The sequence below is a fragment of the Phyllostomus discolor genome, chromosome 2, assembly GCF_004126475.2.
Source record: "Phyllostomus discolor isolate MPI-MPIP mPhyDis1 chromosome 2, mPhyDis1.pri.v3, whole genome shotgun sequence".
Classification (NCBI taxonomy): Eukaryota; Metazoa; Chordata; class Mammalia; order Chiroptera; family Phyllostomidae; genus Phyllostomus; species Phyllostomus discolor.
In genome coordinates this window covers 117,063,446-117,090,215 of record NC_040904.2, presented here as the reverse complement: position 1 = coordinate 117,090,215, position 26,770 = coordinate 117,063,446, and the positions used below count along the sequence as shown (strand labels likewise).

At 36.4% G+C, this 26,770-nt stretch overlaps 1 protein-coding gene and 1 long non-coding RNA gene across 2 annotated transcripts; both read right to left on the bottom strand.

The window, feature by feature from the left end:
• Positions 1-250: 250 nt before the first annotated feature.
• Positions 251-24,990, bottom strand: N4BP2L2 (NEDD4 binding protein 2 like 2). The gene is given in 8 exon segments (XM_028531872.2): positions 251-684; positions 7,002-7,078; positions 7,446-7,534; positions 15,830-15,954; positions 22,371-22,725; positions 22,728-23,408; positions 23,411-23,624; positions 24,523-24,990. Coding segments are annotated over 7 exon segments (1,743 nt in total). The 5' UTR covers positions 24,523-24,990; the 3' UTR covers positions 251-482.
• LOC118498949 lies at positions 18,951-22,364 on the bottom strand. Its single transcript, XR_004901439.1, has 2 exons — positions 20,888-22,364; positions 18,951-20,855 (listed from the first exon to the last, which is right to left on the bottom strand). It is a non-coding gene; the product is annotated as an uncharacterized LOC118498949 (long non-coding RNA).
• Positions 24,991-26,770: the final 1,780 nt, after the last annotated feature.

Sequence of the window (26,770 nt, the reverse complement as noted above, 5' to 3'; positions counted from 1 at the left end):
TAATTATAGCTTAGAAATATTTCTGCCACACAGATGAATTTGCAGAAACATAATTTCACCTACATTATAAACAGGTGAATCAACTATGGTGCCTGTAACAAATCAGTATTTCTTGTATATTTAAAGTACTTAAGGAAAAGTACTAAAGTTTTATGAAAATTTAGTTTTCGGTATAAACTATAAAACTATTCAACATTCTCTACAAAATAGATAAAATTAGTTTAAAATTCAATTGTGGAAAACATTCTGGTTCTTACCGACTCAGGTGTCTGTCTTCATAGTAACCAAAGGTATTACAAGATTATAAAAACATTTAAAATACAATTTATGTAATTTTTATTTATACTTCAAACAACTGCTGGGAACATCCTCTGTGAGGCAATGCAATCTTTTTTTTAATTTAAAACTACTTAAACATCAAGAAAGGCTCAATAATATTTTTCAAAGGCAAGCAACAAATGTGTTAGCTGAAAATAGTCACCTTAATGATTGTATGTGACACAGACTTGATTGTGCAAGCCTAGAGAACTTCCCCACCTCTGTCTCTCCTCTGAAGGGTGAAGTCTTTGTGTGCTTTTGTGCACTGGTTCCACTGAATTCATTACAATAGAGATGGACATTTGATATTCATAATGGTCCAACATTTGAGCAATCTTCTTTCGAGATACACCGTGTTTATTCCTCCTAACAAAAAAGAAAAGGATTTTAATTCTTTAAAGAATTTATAGGTTTAGAGAGTAAGTTATTTTAGTGTAATAGAGTGCAGACTATAAATTATATTTTGCAAATAAAATCTTTAAAAATTTTAATAAATAAATAAGATAAACAAAATCGACAAGCCTTTAAGCAGACTCATCAAGAAAAAAATAGAGAAAACCCAAATAAACACAATCAGAAATGAAAGAGGAGAGATTACAACAGGTACCACAGAAATACAAAGGATTGCAAGAAATTACTATGAAGAACTGTATGCCAAGAAATTTGAAAACCTAGGTGAAATGGACAAATTTCTAGAAAAATATAATCTTCCAAAACTCAATGGAAAAGAAGCAGAAAGCCTGAACAGACCAATAACAGCAAAAGAAATTGAAGCAGTAATCAAAAAACTCCCAACACACAAAAGCCCTGGACTACATGGTTTCACAGGATTCTACAAAGCATTTAAGGAAGAGCTAACCCCTATCCTTCACAGACTATTCCAAAAACTCCAAAAAGATGGAAGACTCCCAAACTCTTTTTATGAGAACAACTTCATCCCAATTCCAAAACCAGATAAAGACACAACAAAGAAAGAAAACTTCTGGTCAATATTGCTGATGAACACTGACGCTAAAATCCTCAACAAAATACTGGCAAACCACATCCAACAATACATTAAAAAGATCATACGCCACGACCAAGTGGGATTCATTCCAGGGATGCAAGGATGGTACAACATTCGCAAATCAGTAAATGTAATACATCACATAAACAAAAGCAAAGACAAAAACCTCATGATCATATCAATTGATGCAGAAAAAGCATTTGATAAAGTACAGCACCCACTTATGATAAAAACACTCAGCAAAGCGGGAATAGAGGGAGCATTCCTCAACATAATAGAGGCCATATATGAGACACCTACAGCCAACATTATACTCAATGGGCAAAAATTAAAATCTTTTCCACTAAGAACAGGAACAAGACAAGGATGTCCACTTTCACCACTTCTATTCAATATAGTACTGGAAGTTTTAGCCATAGCAATCAGACAAGAAAAAGAAATAAAAGGCATCCAAATTGGAAAGGAGGAAACAAAACTGTCACTGTTTACAGATGACATGATAGTGTACATAGAAAATCTTATAGACCCCACCAAAAAACTGCTTGACCTAATAAATGAATTTGGCAAGACAGCGGGATACAAAGTCAACATCCAGAAATCAAAGGCATTTCTGTACACCAACAGTGAAACAGCAGAAGCAGAAATCAAGAAAAAAAAATCCAATTTGAAATAGCAAAAAGAAAAATAAAATACCTATGAATAAACCTAACCAAACAGGTAAAAGACCTGTATTCAGAAAACTACATAACACTGAGGAAAGAAACCAAGGAAAACACAAACAAATGGAAAGATATACCATGTTCACAGATCACAAAAATTAATATAATCAAAATGTCCATACTACCAAAAGCAATTTACACATTCAATGCAATACCTATTCAAGTACCAATGGCTTATTTCACAGACATAGAACAAACACTTCAAAAATTTATATGGAACCATAAACGACCCTGAATAGCTGCTTCAATTTTGAGATAGAAGAGTAAAGTAAGAGGGATCACAATACCTGACACTAAACTATACTACAAGGCCACTGTAATCAAAACAGTCTGGTACTGGCATAAAAACAGGCACATGGACCAATGGAACAGAACAGAGCCCAGAAATAAACCCAAGTCTCTACGGCCAATTAATATTTGACAAAGGAAACAGCAACATAAAATGGAATAAAAATAGCCTCTTCAACAAATGGTGCTGGGAGAACTGGACAGCTACGTGCACAAAAATGAAACCCGAGGACCAACTTACACCTCATACAAAAATAAATTCAAGGAGGATAAAAGACTTAAATATAAACCATGACACTATTAAAGTCCTAGAAGAGAACATAGGGAAGAAAATCTCAGATATTTCACGCAGAAACTTTTTTACTGACATGTCTCCTAGAGCAAGGGACATAAAGGAAAGAATAAACAAATGGGATCTCATCAAAATAAAAAGCTTTTGCACAGGTAAAGAAAACAGTATCAAAATAAAAAGAGAACCAACTGTATGGGAAAACATATTTGCCAATGATATCTCAGACAAGGGTTTAATCTCCAAAATATATAAAGAGCTTACACGACTCCACTCTAAGAAGACAAGCAACCCAATTAAAAAATGGACAAAGGATTTGAACAGACACTTCTCCAAGGAGGACACACAGAAAATCCAAAGACACATGAAACAATGTTCAATATCGCTAGCTATCAGAGAGATGCAAATTAAAACCACAATGAGATACCACTTCACACCAGTCAGAATGGCCATCATAAACAAAGCAACAAACACCAAGTGTTGAAGAGGTTGTGGAGAAAAGGGGACCCTAGTGCACTGTTGGTGGGACTGAAGACTGGTACAACCACTATGGAAAGCAGTATGGAACTTCCTCAGAAAACTAAAAATGGATCTGCCTTTTGACCCAGAAATTCCACTGCTGGGACTATATCCTAAGAACACTAAAACACCAATACAAAAAAACCTTTGCACCCCGATGTTCATAGCAGCACAATTTACAACAGCTAGGTGCTGGAAGCAACCTAGATGCCCATCAGGAAATGAATGGATCAAAAAACTATGGTACATTTACACAATGGAATTCTATGCAGCAGAAAGAAAGAAGGAGCTCCTACCCTTTGCAACAGCATGGATGGAGCTGGAAAGCATTATGCTAAGCGAAACAAGCCAGGCAGTGAAAGACAAATTACCATATGATCTCACCTTTAACAGGAACCTAAACAACAAAACAAAGAAATAAGCAAAATATAACCAAAGACACTGAAATAGAGGACAGACTGACAGTGACCAGAGGGTAGAGAAGAGGGAATTTCAGGGGAGAATGGGAAGGGTTTACAGGAACAAATTTAAAGGACACATGGACAAAAAAAGCTAGGGGGAGGGAGGGAATGGGAGGGAAGTGGGGAGGGTTGGGTGGGTGGGCTGGAATGGGAATAAAAGGGAGAAAACTGTACTTGAACAATGATTAAAATAAAAATAAATAAATAAACAAACAAATAAATACTAGAAAACACATCTCATTTACCCACATTTTACAACAAAAAAATTTATACTGGCTCTCTCAAAATTTTTAACAGCACTTTTAAAAGGTTTAAAGATACTGTAAATCAGAGCAAAATGTTAACTGTTTATACCTTCATCACACAGAACCAACTAATTATTCATTGAACCACTGAGCTAACCCCCTTTTTAAATAACAAAATCCAAGAAAATGACAGACTGTTTTGAGAATTATAGAATTGCGCAGACTTGTAGGACTTACAAAAATCAATTATCAAATATTTATTACTTTTTAAAAGTATGTTTACTTTTTAAAAAGTTATTTTAGGACATGTCCTGTTGCATTTTTAAAATTTATTAATCAGTGCAAATTATTAGATACAACAATTTGGACACATCTCACAAACATTATGTTAAGTGAAATAAAATGGACATGACTCTATTTACATAAATCTTGGGGGAAAAAACAAAATCAAACCACAGTGTTATGGCAAAAGATGTTTTAGGAAAAAACAAAAGCTTTAAATAAAAGCAAGAAAGTAATTACCAAAGAATTATTACTGGGAAAAGAAACTGGAAGAACTTCTGAGCTATTGATAAAGCTCCAATGACATGGGTAATGGTTAAATGAATATTTGCCTTATAAGCAATTTGTTAAGCCATATGTTTATATTTTATGTACTTTTCTATGAGTTTAATTATGAAAACCAAAAGTGGTTTAAAAATTATTCTTGATCCTCAAAGAACTTTTTAAAATTCATGGCTTTCCATAACTTGACTTGGATATGGCAAAAACACAGAAACATACTGTACATTTAATGTTCTAGATTTATTAATTCATTTTTTCCCAGAAAAAGGACACAGAATAAATGTTTAATTTTCAAAACTATTGATGCTTACATTGAAGTTGAGGAGAGAAAGCAAAAAGAGATAAGATAAAAGACCAAAAAAGAAATCTCAGGCTGAATATTGGCAAGATATGACTAAATCCACAAGATGCCAAATTTGATATTTCAATCAATTCTATACAAAAAAAATCAAATTATACTAAACATCAGTTAACTATAGTTTGTGAAGTCAACAGTCCCTCAAATGTAAACAAAGTCTAACTATATTTCATCAATTCATTGTGCATATTAACCAAATATCTCTAGTGTTTAAACTTCTGCCTCTACTACCTGAAGTGCAATATACACAGAGCAGATAAATAACACCAGATATTAGTAAGTCTATCAGTTTATTTAGTCATATATGAACACACAGCATATTAATTAGAAAGGAAAAGTAAGGTAACCAAAGGAATAAAAGACAAAGGAGAAAGAAATAAAACAGACACCATACAGAATAACACTTTAAGCTGGAAGAGGGCAAACTGAGGTGGGAGAAATAAAAATGGTTTGTTTGTTTTTTTTAAAGTTTTTATTTATTTATTTTTAGAGAGGGAAGGGAGGGAGATAGAGAGAGAAACATCAATGTGCGGTTGCTGGGGGTTATGGCCTGCAACCCAGGCATGTACCCTGGCTGGGAATTGAACCTGCAACACTATGGTTCACAGCCCGCACTCAATCCACTGAGCTATGCCAGCCAGGGCTAAAAATGGTTTTTTAAAAAAGGGAAGTGATGGTTGCACAACTCTATGAGATCTGTCCAGAAAGTATTCAGCCATGTGCTATGAAAAATAGTTATTGAAGAAGATACAAAAAACAAAGCAAGCACCTTGGGTCCTCACACAGTTCTCCCAGGGAAATCTCTCTGCAAAATCCTTTGTTGGAATCGCCTTCAGCTGCCCTGTTGTATTTTCCTGAATCTCACTGACTGAAATCTCTTCCTTTCCAAAGATGATTTTAGTTTTGGGAGAAGCCAGAAGTTACAGGATGCCAAATCTGGGCTATAGGGGAGCTGAGGCACCTGGGTGATTTGATGTTTCAACAAAAAACTCAGCAGGATGTGATACACTAGTAGGCGCAATGCCATGATGAAGCTGCCAATCACCAGCTGCCTGTAGCAGTGGCCTTTTCAATCACCTGAATGGTTTCTACAGAGGAACATTCAAGCTTAATGCAAAATGTGATGCAAATTTGTTGCTCTACTCAGTCATTTTGAATATGGAGGCCATATAGTACACATGCTCACTCAATGGTGTCTACCACCCCCACTGACTATAGTGAAGTTGTCATTGTTCACATACACACACATTCCAGTCCACTCTCCTTGGCTGCCAGGTTACATCAAAGTTTTGCAAACTGTTCTCATTATATTAACAATGGCTGGACTTTTTGGGGACAGACCTCGAAAAACACTGAACTATATACTTTTAATGGGTAACCTGTAAAGTATGTGAATTATATCTCAAAGTTGTTACCAAAAGGGGGCAAGGGGAGTGGAAGTGAAGGGAACAAAGATAGTCAAAAAACCAGTGCCGTGAGGAGGAAGGAAAAAGGTAAACACAAACAGGAGAGCAGGGTTGAAAGTAACACAAGTCCACAATCCCTTACCACAAATTCTGAAACCTAAAATGCTCTGAAACTGTTTTCTGTTCACTCATATGGCAGCAAAATCGAACCAGACCTGTGCTCATCTGGTAACATGATCTACTTGAACTGACAACAGATTATGTAGGCTTTCTAACCTACTTAAGACTACTTAGTCAAGATTTGCTGCAGCAATAGTAAGATGTTAGATGATGACAATCTGCCCAAACTCTAAGGAGTGTTATGAGTAGGTACATGCATTATATTACCTGTCTAACAACAACAACTGCAACAACAACAACAACAACAACAGAAACCCCAAAACGGAATTTCAAAACACACTGATTCTTAGGAAAAGAAGGAGCAAGATAAAAGCACCACATAAAAAGGTGATGGAAGCTAAAATGGGAGACTAATGACTTTGGAAGGGTTAGGCAGAGAAGAAGCCTAGCTAAAAAACAAGGTGGAAAAGCCCTAATTGTCCCTCAAACACAATTAACAAGAATATTTAGTAAAATTTAACAAGCACGGAGCCTCTAAAAAAAAATCCACTGAATTAAAGCCAATGTTCCTCTTAACAGAAAGACAGTCCATAATCAAAGTATCAAAGTATCAAGTATCAAAGACATGATAAATAAGCAAAGCTAATAAAGACATTGACTATGTAAAGAAGAGAAAAAAAAGATTCAAAATAAATTTGAGTGCCTTACTTTTCTAATTCTTCAGGATCAAATTTCCACCAAGTGTCAGGTTCATGAAACTCCACTCTGTATCCTTTTCCTATGGCCTACACAAACAAAAGGAAAAAAAAACACAAACCCAGAGAATACTTCTTTAAAAAGAAGGCAGATATAAATTGCACTTAGACAATACTTCTAAATTTGGTCCACCAAGAAAAATTTTACTTTTAAAATAATATAGTTTACAAAAATTTTAAGACCACTTAACTGGTTGTTAACTTCCAATTACTATCCTCAAGTCCAGGCAAGATGAACATGATAAACATCATTCCCATATTTTAAAAACTAAGTAAACAAACATACCTCTTTAGAAAACAAGGACAATGTTTTAATAATAAAGATCAAAGTAACCAAAATTCCAGAATATTAAAAAATTGACAAAAATATGAAAACTCTCCCATATCTCATATTTACCATTTCCACATATGGTTTCATTTCCCAAGCTTGTGTATTAGTGTTGTCTATTATAACTGGAGATCTCCCCTGATTGATAGCTTGTTTAGCTGAAATAAAAAAATGAATTTAAAAAACAAAATTTAAACTTTCACTGTAAGAAATTTTTACATCTCTGTATAGAAAACCAAAGCTATGCAATCTCTTGAGTCAATGCCATGGGGAATAAAAGGACTCCACAAGGTTAAAAGGGAATAAGAAGACATAACCACACACCATGTGTATTTTTCAGACCAGGTGCTGGCTTTGACTAACTGTAAAGTACATTCTGGGAAAAAAATTTGTTGTGCTTACAGCTAATGAAGAGTTTCGCCTGGAGTTAACTTTCATTTATAGGAATTACAAGAATAAGTTATATTTGAATATGGTCTGAATATGAAATGAGGTCAACATTTATTGACAAGGAAAGCTGGAACTTTATTAACTGAAAATGGTTAGGTTGCAAGACAGTAATATGATCTAACATTCTGGTCAAAATACAAAGACCTGAGAAGTTACTAAAAATCAAGTGGTCATCGCTCTGGTTGGGCGTTGTCCCACAAAGTGAAAGGTCATAGGTTCTGTACTTTCAGGGAATGTACGAGAGACAACCAATTGATATTTCTCTCTCACATCACTGTTTCTCTTCATCTCTTTCTCCCTCCCTTCCCCTCTCTCTAAATATAAATAAATAAAATCTTTTAAAAAACAGTAGTTATCTGTTGGTGGTGAGAATACATGTCATTTTATGCTTATCTGTGTTTTCCAATACTTTACAATTACAAATAATGCGTTCACTGCATCAGGATGGCGCTATTATCCACTGAGCTATCTGTCAGGGCACAAATAATGCTTTTGAAATAAGACTTATGTTAAAAAAAAGTGCTATGGATTTATCATTATTTACTGACAAAACTTTATACACTAACTAGCAAAACACCACAGTTCAACTGACTATGCGGTTAAGTTTATTTTTCAATTACAGTTGACATACAATATTCTATTAGTTTCAGGTGTACAGCCCAGTGTTCAGATGTTATAAAACTTACTAAATGATCATCCCAATAAATCTCATACCTATGTGATACCAGATAGTTGACAATATTATTGACTATATCCCCTATGCCGAACTTTACAATCCTGTGTCTATCTTGTTAATAGCCAATCTGTACTTTTAATCCCTTCCTCTTCTTCACCCATCCCCTAAATCCCTCCCATCTGGCAACCATTCACAATGTTCACTGTATCTATGTCTATTTCTGCTCTCATTGTTTATTTTGGTTTTAGATTCAAATCCAAGATGCACTGACTTCCAAGTAAGATGATCTCAAAGACCCCACACCAAGACACATCAAAATTAAAATGCAAAAAGTTAAAGACAAAGAATCTTAAAAGCAGCAAGAGAAAAGCAGTTAGTTACCTACAAGAGAGCTCCCAGAGACTGTCAGCTAATTTCTCAACAGAAACTTACAGGCCTGAGGGAGTGGCAAGAAAATATTCATAGTAATGAAAAGCAAGAACCAGGACTTTGGTCAGATGGAAGCATAAGTAAACATGGCTTGCCTCCTCATACAGCCACATCAAAATTACAGAACAACCATTACTCAGAACCATCAGAAATCAAGTTGAATGGAAGTCTGCAACTACAGAATTAAAGAAAACACATCTATCCAACAGGTTGGAGGGGCAGACACAGAGATGCTAAACAGGTTGGTTATACACACATGTGTGGTAGATAAAAATTCGGAAGGTGTATCTCGGGGACAAGGGATCCCACCATACACCAGGACCCCAGCCCAGGATTCCAGTGCCAGGAACATAAGTCACCATAACTTCTGTCTGTAAAAACCAGCAGGGATTGAATCAGTGGAAGAAACTTCTAGTTACCCAAACAGAGCCACTTAAAGAACCCATGTGGAATTAATCAGACTCACTACCCCTGAGCTCTAGCACTGATGTAGCAGCTTGAAAAGCACCAGTGGCACACAGGGAGGAAATGAAGTATCTGGCATCGTGGTGAGAGCTGGGGGGATAGCTTTCTCCCAGGCAGAAAGGCAGGCAGTAGCCATTTTTCCTTTTTGAGCCCTACCTACACAAAGCCACAGAGCCAGCAGGCGGGTGCCATATCTGAGACTCCATCATGGTGGATAACACTGTTTATCCTGCTCTGGTGATTCCCTGAGGCTCTGCCCCACCCAACTTACAGACCCACTTAAGCTGTTAACAGTGGCTTTCCCACAGTGAATGGCTAGTCTTGGCTCATGCTTCACAATTTCCTAAATTCTCTCAAACAAGCGACAGCCAGCTTCAGCAAGCCCCCAGCCCACATACTTTTTGCCAAGGGGCCCCAGGCCTGGCACTAGCAATGGTCAGCCTAGGTTGAAAGCTTGACTTCACCTGGGGACCTCCAAGCCCAGCCCAAGCAGCAGGCATTTGCATACTACTCTATGGCTCTTGCAGGGTGGCCCAGGGCAGAACATAGCTGGGGGCTGACCTTGGCCTGCAACACCCAGAAAACCCCAGAACCTGTGTGCCTAGCTACAAATCACACAGGGAGACCACCACCCTGCCCCTGTATAGCTGATCCTCCAAAGGGCGGATGTCAGTGGTCCTTGCAGCTGTCTGGCCTGGGTAAATTCCTCCCACTGATCTGCCAACAGCAATCAAGCCTCAACTACAAGAGGTGGATATAATTCAGCCAACATGGAGGGTATATCTCAAGTATACTGCTTGGGTGATAGGGGAGGTTCTCCCACTGGATCCTACAAGGACACCTATTACATTAGGCCAGGCTACTAAGACAGGTAGTAATAACTCTCCCTAATACATAGAAAAAAACACAGGGAGGCTGCCAAAATGAGGAGACAAAGAAACATGGTCCAAAATGAAAGAACAGTCAAAACTCCAAAAAAAAAATCAACAAAATGGAATAAGCAATCTATCAGATGAAAAGTTCAAAACACTGGTTATATGGATGCTCAGTGGGGACCTCAACAGCATAAAAAAGATCCAGTCAGAAATGAAAAATACACTAACTGAAATAAAGAACAATCTATAAGGAATCAACAGTACAGTAGATGAAGCCAAGAATCAAATCAATGATTTGGAATATAAGAAAAAAAAATAACCAATCAGAATAAGAAAAATTAAAAAACAACAAGAAAAGTCTAAGCAGACTCTGGAACAACTTTAAGTTGTCCAACATTCACATCATAGGGGTACCAGAGGAGAAAAGAAAGAGCAAGAAATTAGAAATTTGAAAAATAATGAAAGAAAACTTCCCTAACTTGGGAGGAAAAAGACATACAACTCCAGGAAGCACAGAGAGTCCCAAGCAAGATGGATGCAAAGAGGTCCACTCCAATACACACTGTAATTAAAATGCCAAAGGTTAAAAGTAATGAGAGGATTATTAAAAACAGCTAGAGAAAAAGCAGTTAATTGCCTACAGGGGAGTTCCCATAAGACTGTCCGGTGATTTCTCAAAAGAAACTTTGCAGGTTAGAAGGGATTGGCAAGAAATATTCGAACTCATAAAGTGGGAATCTACAGCCAAGATCGCTATACCCAGCAAAGCTATCATTTAGAATTGAAGGACAGATAAAGCACTTCCCAGATAAGAAAAAAACTAAGGGAGTTCATCATCACCAAACCATTATTTTATGAAATGTTAATGGGACTTACTTAAGAAAAAGAAGATCAAAAGTTATGAACCATACAATGGCATTAAATATATATCTACCAACAACTGAATCTAAAAAAAAACTAAGCAAACAAGAACAGAGATGGAATCATGGATTTGGAGAGTGTTCTGATGGTTGCTGGATGGGACAGGGATTTAGTGGAATGGGTAAAGGGGTGAAGGGACTAAAAAGTACAAATAGGTAGTTACAGAATAGCCATGTGGATGTCAAGTACAGTATAGGAAATGGAGTAGCCAAAGAACTTATACACATGACCCATAGGCATGGACAAAGGTATGGGGACTGCCTGAGGGAGTGGAGGCTACTAGATGGAAAGGGGGCCAAAGGGTGAAAAACTGGGACTACTGTAATAAAAACTTTTTTTAAACATTTTATTTATTTATTTTAGAGACGGAATGGAGGGAGAAAGAGAGAGAGAGAGAGAAACATCAATGTGTGGTTGCTGGGGGTCATGGCCTGCACAACCCAGGCATGTAGCCTGACTGGGAATCAAACCTGCGAATCTTTGGTTCGCAGCCCACACTCAATCCACTGAGCTACACCAGCCAGGGCAATAATAAAAACTTTTAAAAAGAAAAGCAAGAACCTACAACCAAGACTACTTTACCCATCAAAGCTCACTATTTCTTAGGACTATGTCTCTTAAACTGGGAGCTGAGGTAGAATGGAACTTTTAAAAACTCTATCCCCCTATCTCTATACCATATCTTCCTCCATGAGAATCACTGCCACAATGAGCCACTGTGATGACAGGAGTGTGTACACCTTAAGTGTAAACAGACAGAAATATAATTAAGAACCAAAATAAAATTGAAAATGCTGAGGTAAAATGCAATGATATAGAAGTTTTCTTGGGATTTAGGATTCAAACCAGTAACTTCTACATAATGAAAACATTTATTTAGAGGTCCAGGGCAAAGAGAGTTATAAAGGTTAGTTAGCTAAGGAGTAATGACTATGGCTAAGTGCATATTCGGAGGATGTCTCTAAATACCAAAAGAAATTTAGAATTTGGGTCATAAACAGGTCACCAAGATGCTATCCATTTCCCACTGCTCTATCCCCAATCATAAAATGATAAAGTCTTTCATTTAAAAAAAAAAAAACATAGTAAAGTAATTCTCCTAATGTCTGACAGGCCTACACCTCCTAGGAGTGATGTTCCAAAAGATTATCAACCAAATAATGGGGACATCATCCTCTTTCCTGAATCATCATCATTAAATACCACATTCCAGAGCACTCGAGGAGAATAGAGCTCTTAAGGAAACAATGGTTAAATACTCGAACAACGAGTGTCATTTTCTTAAACAAATTAACCACCCTGTTCTAAGGAGAATAATGACACCTTAGAGACATTTTCAATTTAAAGTATTCTAAAATGAATTTACTGTATTTTGCTGTGTACAATACACACCCACATTTTTTGGCCTAAACTTTCAGGGGAAGAAAAACCTTTCATTTTAATTTTTTAATCCAATTATTTACTTATTTATTTATATTTAGATATGTTTTTGTATTATAAAGGAATTCTAGCATTTATTTTTGAACACATTACAGTACAAGAAATTTTATCTAACAATTACAAAACACAAGAATAGATACAAGGTACAAGAAATTTGGTATTACAAAGCTGATTATTATATTCCAGGGTATTATTTTGCATACAGATACTGTTACTGCTTTCTAGAGTTACACTTTTAACACATAAGCATAAATAAAAGAATTAAAAACATTTAGAGAGATATGGAATTAGTACTACCCATGTATATAAAGTGCATCCTTATTTTCCCATCAAAAGTTTGGGCAAAAAAGTGCATATTATACATGGCAAAATACGGCAGATTCTTCTAATAAAAAATGAGGCAGACAGATATTCCCAGAATGGTAGCCAGCATTTAAAGTATACAGTAAATATTTGTTGAAAAGAGCAATTCCGCCCTAAAATAAAGTCATGCTTTAATTTCAAAATGTCTAATAATTACTAGTTATCATTACCCAAAAAAGGTAAATATTACTTTTTTAAAAAGCTGATATTTTTAATACTAATAAAACCAGTAGTTTATCTAGAAACCATTGTTTTGCAGTATAATTTAGATGGCATGAACCTTTTAATGAAAATTCTGGACCAGTTCTCCAAAGAGAAAAACTGTCCCACATAAACAAATTTCCTAGTCCACCAAAGGTATACTAACTCTGCCCAGTACCTTTATTCATTCTACTTATCATCTATTCTTATTCCACTAACATTAGGCCCATTACACGAAACATTTTTTTGGAACTGCAATACCAACATTATTTTGGCAATAATATCCTATGGCATTTTTTAAAAATCAAAAAAATTCATATTTTTGAGATTTTTATGCTTCCTTCTCTAATATATTTGGAGAAATCCTAGAATGTCATAGAACCAATACTAGGAAGTAGTATTATAGTCAAACTTATCTGACGTTTAAACTTGCCTGTTAAACCATGGACTATAATAGAGTGAAATTTTTACTCCAAAATATCCTCCCTGAAATTTCTTATTCCGAAAAATGACAATTAAAAAGAAAAGCATTTATCCTATTTTTCCCGTACATACTGTACTTTAGGGTGATGCTAGTTGCTAGTTCTAGATGAGAGGATGTTCTTATTACAGAAGTGACTGACCATTCTCAGCATCATTAAAAATGGGATAACCAGACTCTCCTTACCCCTTGCAAAAAATAGAACCTAATGAATACTACAATCTAGAGTTACTGGTAACTTCCATTTAAGTAAATACAGGAGAAAGAGTTAAATGGTTACCACAAATGTGGACAAAAGGGGGCCACATACTAAACCTGACAAGCTGAGGGAAGGCCTTCATGGAGGCCTTACAAACTCAGAAACCCAAAGTAACCACATAGGATGGTCTGAAATTAAAACCTCCTAACAAAAAGTGAGTCATGGTGGACAGTCATATCCTAGGTCAGTATCTTCCTTGATGAGGTCAATCTTTACCTTAACTGAGCTTAACTATTGCTTTTTCCATCTACAATAACATGCCTTTGGAATCAGAGTAACCCCTTTTCCCCTGATCCCTCAGGCACAACATCCCACCAGAGGACAAGACATAGTTATCTTGTTCTGCTGCATTCCATCTTTACCTGCTATAAATATTGTTAACTATCTATCCCACCAATGTAAAAAAAGTATCTATAGAATTTATATTATCTAATCTCAAATATCTCTTCTTCTTCCTTTGCTTTCTCCTACCTCCCTAATCTATTACCAATGAATTTCATGTAACCCTCTTACATCTTCCCATTTGATTCTGATGTAAAATAAGTGGTAAATCTGCCATTTTCTGGAGCATTTTCCCAATTCGTTGAGATTTTACTTTCCAGTAATTGTAGTCAGTTTGGCTTAAATAAACCCATAAAAATTCTTAACAGGTTTGGACATTTCTTATGTTGATACAAGGAAGGAAACAGAGAACTACAGGATATGGAATATTCTACAGGAAAAACAACTAAGTTTCTTCAACAAGTTAATGATATGAAGGTGAAAGAGGGGAAAGTGCAGCAGATTAATAATTAAAAGAAACATAAAACTAAATGTACTGTAAGGACCTTGTTTGGATCCTGATTCAAACAAAATAACTAAACAAACAGTTAAAATGATTGGGGACATTCAATTAGAGACAGTATTACATGATGTCAAGGAATTTTTTTTTAGGTGTGATGATGGCACTATAGTTAAAGAACATACTAAGTAAGAAGGTGGTTAATTTGAAATTCCTGTAGTATAATGTCTAGGATTGTTTTAAAATACTTCAGTAATTATAAAAAGGGGAGAGTGAAAAGAAAAAGAATACAGCCAATACAACAAACTCTTGGTAACTGACAATTCTAAGTGATGGGTATATGGGATTCATTGTAATCTCTCATCTCTAGGTTTAAATTTTTTCTTTAATAAATCAATTTGTTGAATCATAGTGCATTCTTCATCTATTAAAAAAGAAATTCACTTATACTACGTGCATTTACTTATAGTTCTAGATCAAGTTTTCAATCTGATTGCACATGTGAATATCTGGATAACTTTAAAAAAAATAGCAATGCTTAGATGCACTCTACACCAACTAAATCAGAATCTCTGAGGCTGATTCAGACACAGGTTTTCAAAAAAGGTCCCTAAGTTATTCAAATGTGCAGCGAAGAATAAGAACCACTATTCCAAGGTGCAAAGAAAGTGACCCATGTGCCTCTAAAAAATGTATTCAATTGAGTTTTTATATAGTAGTATCAATAAAGAAAACGTTTAATATACACAAAGCATATATTGAGTCTTAGAAAACATTAGCATTACTTTAAAAAAAATCTTTTGGGAATACATAACTATAGCATCAGAGTTCTTTGAATGTATTCAAGAGATATAAAGCCTACCAAAATATCCCAGGCCTCTACTTTACCAGTTTGTATTAGTACACTACAAAATATTCTATCTAAATTCTCTGATTCTCACAACAACCTTACAAGTATTACTGTTTCTAATAGGTGAAAAAATTGGGTCTCAAAGCTGTTCAAACAGTTTATGAAAGTCATTCAGCTGATAAAAGTGAAGTTGAGAATAAAACCCAGGTCCTCTGACTCCTACTCAAATATTCTATACCGGGAGACCTGGCCCAAAACAAACCTCTGTTCTGGTTCCAGTCATGGGCATCACCAAGCTGATTAACATTATACCTGTACCCATCTTGATGGTGAAAATAGTCATCAGTGCTGAACACAATGCCATCACGACTCTGACCAAGCAGAATTCTGTTAATAAAAAAAAACCATAAAGTGCCATTTATAAAATCTATAGCCGTCAGAAATAAGCCATGCAGGAAAGTTTATTATGAATTTTGGGTACATACCTGTAAGTATACTGCAAATAGAATAGCAGAGGAGCTGACTCTTAAAATTTTTAAGCTTTCAGATCTCAAATTCAATTCACACTTAAATCTACATAGTTGCATAGCCAGTATCAAAAACTTTTTTAAAGCGACACATATTAAAACTTTAAAAACAGTCTTTCAACCAATCACAAAATTTTGTCAACCACTTGTCCATGTTTAAACTTAGGTGAATGTATATCAGGTGTCTAAAATTGCCTAAATTTAGTGTAATAGGTAACCTAAAAGGCAAGTAAGACTAAGCAAGCAATTCATCTGTGGGAAGACTGTATTTAATCCAAGACAGACCCATTTCCATGGAACACAAACATAAAACCAGCAAGCAGGAGTCTGAAATAGCTTGAGGCTTAAGGTTGTGTGTGAATCAACCTGTGATCCTCCACAGTATACTCAAACTTTCGATTTTTGAGAAATTAAATTACTAAATGAAATAACAACACTAAATAAAGAACACACTCTTGGAAAAAGTCAATGGCAATCAATATTTGTTCTCAAAATATGATAATCTTAAATGTCTAAGCAGTGAGATGAATAAGCATTCTAGTGTCAGAGAAGTCCCGTAACTAGTGACTCATGAAAAAGGCTGAGTATGCTGAGAAAGGGAAAACAAAGGTAAAAGAATGATTTGCATCCAACAATAACAAAAGTATTTTGTTATTTCTATCCTCTCCCTCAATCACTAGGCAACTGGATATAGTTCTACAATTTTCTGAGAGGTGGAGGGGAGCAGAAGGTGGTAGAAGGGATTAAAAGTAAAAGAATATTATCTTGAGATGTTTCAAGAATATGTACTTCCTAATAAAAAGTAACAAAAGGATTTCAACTATTATGATAAACATATCTCTCTCCTTTTCTCAATGTATAATAAAATCGTATATATTTATAATAAAAACAGAATTGCATACACTGAAATAAAAATTTTAAATATTTTCACTCAGAATTAGTTCAAATTACTTCAAACAAACCAGATGAAAGTAAATGGTTTAAATTTGTTTGGGAAGTTGGTTTTGTATGTTTTTTTCTTAAGCAGCCATAATTTTCCCCAAATATTTCCATCTAATGTATTTGGCATCTTATTTGCATATACAGATAGCCTAGAATATAAAGTGCTACAATATTAGCATTCTAAACCAAAACTCAATCTTCTAAAAAGGTTTTGAGAAACCATACAATACCTAATCATATTTAACAGTGCCAGGAGACTGATACCATCTCTCCCAGATTCATTTCTTTTCTATTACTTGATTAGCAGATGACTTTTCAGATATTAACAATACCATACATACTACAAGAGTAAAGTGGCTTTTGTGTTCAAGGAATGTTTTAACCTCTCCCAAATTAAAAGGGGGGGTGGACAGTAAATTAATTTACATCATTAGACCAAGTCAACATGAAACATGAATAAATCTTTATAAAGATCATCTTAAATCTATAAATCATAACAAATAATTTTAGCTTAGAGAGACTTTTTCTTCCCAGACAGCATAGACTGCTTATGCATCCTTTGAAAATTCTCTGAGTTATCTCAAACTGTGAAGGTTTATTTGGGGGGATTTATATTTAAAATGCCTGTATCAATCTGAATATATCTGATGTCATATTAACCAACTGAACAAAAAATATTTTAAGAATGTTAGTCTTTTTTTTAACATTCTTATAAATTCTACCAGAATTCTTTTTCTTTACCCTCTCCAGAGGCTATGTTTATTGATTTTCGAGAGGAAGGAAGGTGGGGGGGAGAGGGAGAGAAGGAGGGAGAGAGGAAGAGGAAAGGGGTAAGGAAGGAAAGAAAGAGAGACAGACAAACAGAAAGACAGACACACATCAATCTGTTGCCTCCTGTGCTTGCCCTGACCAGGGATCAAACCCTGACTGGGAACAGAAACTGCAACCCTTTTGGTGCATGGGAACAATGTGCCAACCAATTGAGCCACGCAGCCAGGGCCCTATCAGAATTCTTACAAGTCAGATACTAAAACAGATTCTCAGAATGTCAAAATTTAGAACTCTGAAAAATCAAGTATCTGACAAAAAAAAAATCAGATGTGGGCCCAATGGCCACTTGGTTTGCATATTTTCAAAACTGCTGTCTTTTTGAGAGTCTACTATATGCCGAGCATTTTGTAAGTATTTATGATCTCATTTAATTCTCACAACCACCGTGGTAATTTGATATTAACCAAATCAGAAAAGAAAATAATTCAGAAATCAGGTCACCAGAGTTAAACAAACAGTGGTGGGAGAGCCAAAATCATTTGGTCCACAATGATCCCTGATTCCTAGTACTAACACCCTTGCCCTCCTTGGGTGTGGGTTTCAGTCAGTGACTAGAGCTTCTAACAGAATATGGAAGAGATAATGAAATGTTGCTTCTGAGATTAGGTTACTTTAAAAAATAGCTGTCTGTCTTGGGCTCAGGGCTAGCTCTCTTTCTCTCATCAAAGTATGAATGGAAAGAGATCCAAGTAACGAAGAACTAAGGGAGTCTCCAGCCTGCTGCCAGCAAGGAACTGAGTCCCTCAGTCCAAAAGTTCACAGCTGAGTCTTGTCAATAACCTCATGAGAGAACTTCCAAGCAGAGATCCTCCCCCAAGACAAGTCTTCAGACCAGAACACAGCCCTAGACAACATCTTTAGTAAAAAAGGCAGAAAACTGTACTTGAACAACAATTAAAATTTAAAAAAATAATAAATAAAATAAAATAATAATAATAAAAAAGAAACCTTTAACCAGAGGCACCCAGATTCCTGTCTTTTCAAAAACTATGGGACAATGTTTGTTGCTTTAACAACTCACTTTTAGGGTAATTCGTTACACAACCACAAAGTAACTAATGCACCATGTGCTTATACTTTTTCGCTTAAGGAAAATCCTGTTCCTTAAATCCTGTTTTGGGAACCCTATTCCCCAAAATGGCCTACTATGATAGCTAATTTTCATGATTTCTGAAATTTCTAAGAACTGTACATCACCTCTGTAAATACAACCACGTACATTTAAAAACAGAAGTGATTTTCCCAGAAAAATCTGACACTTCATGAACCCTTTACCTCCTTATGTACTGAATGGCCTTGCTTACCTCTAGCCCCAAACCCCTTTAAGTGGGCACTTTATTCTGCACACTTTGTGAATGAAGAGTAGAGACCTACATAAGGAAAGGTAAATCTTTTCTCTGGAGTTTAAACCAAGATCTCCCCCAAAAGATGGAGGGAAAAATCTCTTCCCATCTCTCTTCAAACTATGATAAACTGTACTAGTTTCCTACACTGCTGTAACAAATCACCACATACTTAGTGCCTTAAAACAATACAGATTTATTATCTTACAGTTCTGAAGGTCAGACATCCAAAATCAATTTCACTGGGCTAAAATAAGAGTGTGGCCCTAAAGGAGAATCTGTTTCCCTGCTCCTGGAGGCCCTAAAGGAGAATCTGTTTCCCTGCCCTTTCCAATTTCTAAAGGCCACCTTAAATATCTTGGATCACAGTCCTGTCTTTCATCATCAGCAATGTAGCATCTTCCCTCCTCTTTGACAAGTGCTTCACCTATCCTTGTATCTCTGATCACTCCAGACATTTTGCTAATATAATAATGAAATTAGTGGCTTGTTTATAAGAATACACTCTCTCTCACTGGTGAAGTCAGTAGAGTATTAAAAATGTTGGTTAACAAAAATATTTTAGAATCAACCCTCCTCCTTGCATGAACAGAGTATAAGAAGCTAACAAAATCTATAGCCCACACTCCTGGGAATGATTTTCAATGCCTGATCCCTAAATGGCTGTGTCTATCCACTGAGTCATAGGATTCTGTTTGGCTATTGCCAATTATAATGGTGACATTGTTGAAATTCCCTCAAATGAACCTCTAGAATATTGTTGAAATTCCCTCAAATGAACCTTTCATCAAAGTGCTGTCAGTTTACATTTTATCATACCTACAAAGGTTATATGTACTATTTTGCACTAGCTTACTCATATATGTTTAAAGTCTATATTTGTGTTAGAATTTAACCCGAGACTGATTTTATTAAAGTGTATTAGCCAAGCTGTGAATGAATAACTAAGCCTCAGCCACTTCAACCTAGTGTCTTAGGTCAATTTTCAACAAACAGAAAGGTAAGGAATTGTGCAGCTTATGCTAAAGGCAAAGAAGAATGAAGGCAAATAGTGAGTTCAGAAGGGTTACTGAAGATTGATACAAGCCAAAACCTTGAAAAGTGGAGGCATTTAAGAGAATCTCTGAATAAGCAAAGTCCTGAGAACAAAGAATGGACAAGTACTATGTTTCCTGCAGTGGAAAGCAGGTACCAGTCCAAATGCAGACAGATGGGTAAAGACTAAAAGAAGAAGGTGGCTTGAATACTACCCCCCAAAATTTGAATTTTATCTAACCCCCTTATTACCAATACAAAACAATATTATCTTTTAATTTAGTACCCCACATCAGCTCAACTCTGATCTATCAAATCTCTGCTCCTTTCTTCAAAGCTCATTTTGAAAGCTAACTCCTATGTGAAGACATTCCTTACCAGAGAGTATGTGGCTTTATATCCAGTCCCAAAGAAACCTACTTCATTCAAACATTGTTGACCTACAGTGATACTCCTGCTTCTTTAACCAAGCTCCTCCAAGTCAGTAGTCACACACATGGCTACTCAAGCATTAGATACTAAAGTGAAGGAACAGGGAAGAAACACACTTATTTATATGCCTAGTTTGTTCTTTTCACCAGTTTTAGGAAATTCTCCCAAGTCCCTTAAACTTATTATTCTCTTATTATAAAGAGAATAAACTGAATTTATTCTCTTCAGCTTCTATAAAATGAAAAGAATACAACCCATATCACAAGATTTTATATATGTGAAAATACTCTTGTAAATTGTGATACAAATGGTAATTGCTACTGTAGCTTCTATTCTTATAACCTACACCTAATCCCTCAAAGAAATATATATATTACATATTATCACTTCTATCGTCTCACACTACAGCTATCTCCCTGAAATTATATTGAATTATTACTACTTTATTCACCTTCAGTTTCAACATACTCCAATATGTTGTCCCAAACCTAATCTTTTTTCCTTTGTTTATTCTAAAATTTAGTCAGCTGTCCCTAACAAGATCCCTTGGACAAATTTCCAAATTTCAACTAATACTTTTCTGATATTATATTCTAAATCTAGAAGGTTACCCAGGTTTGTGACTTCACTCTTAATTTCTATCCTTTAAAGAGCTGAAATTTCATCTTTACAAAATCTTCACTAAAGTGAGAGGAATCAAAATGCAAAGACCTAAACGTAATGTACAATGATCACAGCTTACATTCTACTTGAAATGTCTGTATCATAAGTATAATCTTTGTCTCGTTTCTCGCTTTTAAAGAAACTTTTGTTTAGATTGTTTACACTGTCTTACAAGTAAATATAAAATATTTATGAAATGGTTCCTTGGAATTTTTTATTCTTACCCAAAGATAACATATAAATTTTCCTTCGCTCTTTATCCAATCATCCTACATAAACAGCAAAGAATTTGTGTTGTCCTTCTTTGTGCTATTTTTCACAACTGTACAAATGTACTTAAGTACATGATATTCTTTTTAAAAAATGTAAAAAAAAACATGACTTTGATGTATTTTGTCTTAGATAAAATATCACCAGTTCTAACTCCTTTTTAATACATACGAGAGTGGGCAAAACTAGGTTTACAGTTACACAAAACAAATTATTCTTGAGTTATTATTTACTGTATTATTTTACATATGAGATGTAAACCTAACTTCACCCACCCCTGTATATTGCTCACCTCAAACTCCTTAAAGAAGCCAAAAAAGGATTCTCTCTGCCAGTCAATGGTATAAACAGGGTAAGTGCTTAAAAATACGCTCAAATTCTTTCCTCAGTTATCTTATTTGCTTCTCAAGTATTAATCATTAGACAACAAAATGTGTCCATTGTCATAAAGTGAAATAACTAAGTCAAAGCCCAACTCTTCTTAAACTTTCCACTTAAAAACTGAAGGCCAGGGCAGTTCTCAAATAGCATTTGCTATCACCATTGTCATAATTCTACAATGTATCTATTTAAAGGCCTAAGCAAATTCCTAATACAGATGCCAAATTTGCCCTTCCTCTATCAGAAAACATTAGCTGCTACTCTCAAACAACAAACATTTTCTACTAGAAACAGGAAAGCAGTTATCATTGATTACTACTATCACTTGTGATTTTAAAGTAATGAATTACCAAGTATTCACTTGGTAGCCTTTACTTACCGAGATAATGTTGTTTTTCCAGAACCAGGCAAGCCTCTTAAAAGAATAAGTAACTTCTGCAATTTACCTAACTTCTCCTCTTGAAACTGCTGGTTCATAAACCTATCTGGGCTATTATGCTTATCTATAGGATCTTTCCAGCATCCTTTACTAGGTTCACAGCAACCACTACTCACATATGCATCTTGTACAGTGTAGCCATTTCCAAAGGGAAGATCACTACCGATATTTTCACTAAAGTCAGTATATTCATTGCTCTGATCAAAAGTCAAACAATTCCAATTACCATGACAGTTATTCATATAACCTCCTTTTTGTGTCTGAGAGCCATCTTGGGCAAGGAAAATTTGATGATGGATTTTGGTGGAGCACTGAATCTTTGAACATTTAAATGACAGTTAGAACTAGAAAAAGGAGGACCTCTGGGTATTATAAAAGAATGCACTGATTGCCATTCATGCCTGAAGGAAGCAAAGGACACATCACAAAATGTAGGTATCAGTTGTCCATGACAAGGATATCTGCCTGGCTCATTCCCCATGTCCTGTTGATAACCACAATGCAACTGAAGAGCACTACTAAGATCTCTTTTCTTTTCTTCTGCGTATTTCATCAGATCATTATTATGTCCCTGATCATATGAAATAAATTGTTCCTCAGACAGTTTGGGTTCCTTACAACTGCCTTCTAAATCATCTTTTTCATTTTCAAGTTCTTCGATTTCTTTGTAAAACTGGAATAACTCATTATCAATCTCTGATTTTTTCCAGTTAAATTTTTGTTTCTCATCTTGTCCTCCTTCGCCATTTATGCCCTTAATATTGTCTACTTGCTTCCTCTTTTTATTACATTTCTTTTTCTCAGGGGGTTTGTAAATGGGTCCTATAAATGCTTTACTTGTGCTGTATATCTCATCATCTGTGGATACCAATGGAGAACTTGTAGCCTGTAAAACTTGTGAATTAACGGACTCAGAAACAGCTGGTCTATTACTAAGCATCTTATCATGCACTGGTTTCAGCAAATTTGTAGTTTTGTTTTGTCTTCCTGAGAAGAACCACGTCCTCTGACATCAGTAATGGTCACAGGGACCCAATCATTTCCAGTTTTCTCTTGTACTCTGTGAAAATTAGAAATACCATGACGGGGGAAAATAAAAGACTCTTCAGTTGACTTCGGTTTCTTGTAGCATGGTTCACTTGTTAGGTCTTCCCCATGTCCCAAAAATTTAGCTTCAATTTCATCATAAGGCATCTAAGGAGCACATAAATCACACATTAATAGCCAATATTTTTAAAAGTCTAAACAAAAGTTTCTCAGGAACAGAAAATAGAAAGACATTTAAACTTGTGACAAGTAAATGGTAACATTTTCCCAAAATACAAAGATTACAAAACTGTAATTTTATAGCCACTTACTTTTTGTTCTAACAACTTGAGAGGGTTTCACTGAGTAAATGTTTTCTTTTTAAAGATACACCTCACCGTTAACCTAACTGATGCATTTTTAAATTTAGAGAACTTAAAAAACTTACGAAGTTTGGGAAGCTGAATCAATAATATATACTTTGATGTTATAGATACACAACTGTGTACTAAGGAGAATAATCTGCAAACCGAACTGACACAAATCCAAACTGGCTGCAATAAATTGCTTCATAAACATCTTCTATATAAAACCACTATGTACTTAGAAGTTAATGAATCCGGCTGCCAACCTCAGACAAGCACATCTCCGGAGCTATCAAACGCCAGGTTAACGGAAATGCCAGTCTTTGTGGGCTCCATTCCTGCTAGTAGTGTAAAAGTGGTTTCCAAACGGGTGTACCTGCATTCATTTAAAAGAAAAAAAGAAATGTGGGTGGGAGGGGGTACAGGGTGGAGGGGAGAGAAGGGGGGAAATGGGACAACTGTAATAGCATAATCAATAAAATATATTAAAAAAAGAAAAAAAAAAGAAAAAAAAGTATTTCAGCTGTACTAGAATGACGCAAATACGTCATTTGTTTAGAGAAGAACTTCTGGCAACTCCCCCATATCAAAGCGCTCCTCTTTTCCAGATGGTTGGAAAATCTTAAAGATTAAACTCTTCTTCCCTCGTATTTCAAGGGATGCTCAAGAATACAATCCGAAAACTTGCTTCGGTCAGTCACGTTCGTTCTGTCCGCTCTCTGGTGCTGCTCCAACACGATGAAAAAGGAAAAGGTAAAAAGGCCCACAGAGAACGGTATCGATAGGTCAGTGGCTCAAGTAAGACACAACTGTAAAGAATGCCGAATTCCAGGAAACAGCTTCAACTCGGCCACCTCTCGGCTTCTCGTTTTCCGCAATCGAAACGTCAGAAAAGTCCCCAAAAGACAGGGGGGTTGTTGTAACCGAGCGCGGTCTGTGCACAACCTGCAACCCACAGCCTCCCGACTGGGCGGCCAGGGCAAAAGTGCGTCATCGCTTCCTCTGTCTCAATGGAAACAGGTTGGGGTTCTGCCAAGAATTCTGTATAGGTATCAGAAGGGGGTCCGACCAAGTGCTGGCAAGTGTACACATCGCAGACGGAAGAAGGAAAAAATCGGAAACGTCACCACCACTCCTCCCGACGCACACACACTTGAATTGAGGTGTATACTCACCTTATCCGCAGCTCTGCAATGACCTTCACTTCTCAATAAACTGTCTTCTGGAAAGACAACGGTCCCCTGAGACGCTGAAACAAGGAAACACGACCCAAAAACAGAGACCTGGAGAGACTGAAAGTCCTAAGGACCCCACCGACAAGCCACACCTCAGCGCACAAGATGGCGGCCATTTCTTGGTAACCCGGAAAAAAATCGCAGACTTTCTCTCTGGGCATTGTGGGAATTAAAGTCTGGCGTCACACCCGTCTGCCAGTCCCTGCAGACGGCGACTGGTCTCCCAGTATCCATTGCGTCATAGGCGCGCAGATTTGACAACAAACTTATCCTGAGCTGGTTCCTAAAAGTGGAGGGAGGGTGTTGTTTAAAAACTCCAACATCGGTGAGAAAAAAAAAAAGTCCTGCTGTGGGGTTCACCCCTAAAGGAAATGAGAATGTGAGTGCCTGCGTCCCCAAAACGTATATAAGCGGCTTTCAGTGCTTTTAAGGTTTTAAGGCTTTTTAACAAAGAATCAGGTTTTTCAAATGGAACTAAACGTGTGGTAATTTCAAAGTAGGCTGCCCACATTTTTATAAAACAAGCAAACCAGAAAAAAAAAAAAACTCAGTAATTTTAGGGTCGTGTACTTCCACCGTAGGATCACTGCAGCAGAGCTTTAACAGATAAAAATGCTTATGAGAAAATCGTGTCATATCTGTGTTTTGTTTTAGGAGATAAAGACTAATTACTGAGCTTTTTTCCTAGTCTTTATTTTATTTTATTGTCAAGTTTTCCATTAAAAAGTCAGTATGTAAAAGCCGCTTAGAACAGCACCTAGTAAAAGTAAGGCTGGTAAGTTGCTGATTAAATTAGAAATAAATATGGCCCTGGCAGAGGGTAGCTTATTTAGTCAGAACATCACTCAGATAAGCAAGGTTGCAGGTTCTAGTGTTATCCAACCAAAGGCCAGGCCTAGCCTGGCCTAGCCCTGAAAGGGTCTGCCTAGGGCTGGCCTGTAGTGTGTGGGGTTCTTGACTTCTTGTAGAAAGATTTCAACACAGTCCAGGTGACGATGAGGATACATTTATTTAAAAAGCTGGGGACTGTTAAAACAACGAAGAGCTTAGCATAGAAGAAGCAACAAGAGAACTTAGACTGGGCTGCTTTAGCTCACTGGAAAGTTGGAGAATAGGGGTCTTTGGAGACAGGTTCAGGGGATTAGCCTGGGACATACTGCCAGCTGCACATTCCCCATTGCCTTAGACTTTAGGAGACACATGCCTGTGTGGAAAGAAGTAGGGGAAGAGAAAGAAAGAGAATGGGCTGGCTGCTTTCCAGAGGGAGAGTACATGCCCTTGGTCCTTTGTCTTGAGGCTTTTACCTCTCTCTTGCAGGTGGGAATCTTAGGAGGGGGGTTTCAAGGGAAGGTTTCAGCAGAATAATCACCAGTTTTCCAGTGTGGCCTTTCAGGGCTGTGGGCTACTGATTGGTCAGTGCCAGGAGAGGGAATGTTAGTCATTGAAGCTGATCCTAGTATTGCCCATCTGGTTTTGTTCCTTTTCTGGGCCTGGAGCTGAAATACAACTGAGGCCTAGATGTTATCTTTAGGGTGCTGACCTTTTGCATCTGGCCATTATTGTTTACCTGTCTTAGTTTCCCTGTTCCACTTGCCAAGGAATTTCCCTAGTTTCTTACTGTCCTGTCTTATCCCTAGTCAGGGCATATACAAGAATCAACCAATGAATGCACAAATAAGAGGAGCAACAATCCCTCTCTCTCTCTCTCTCTCTC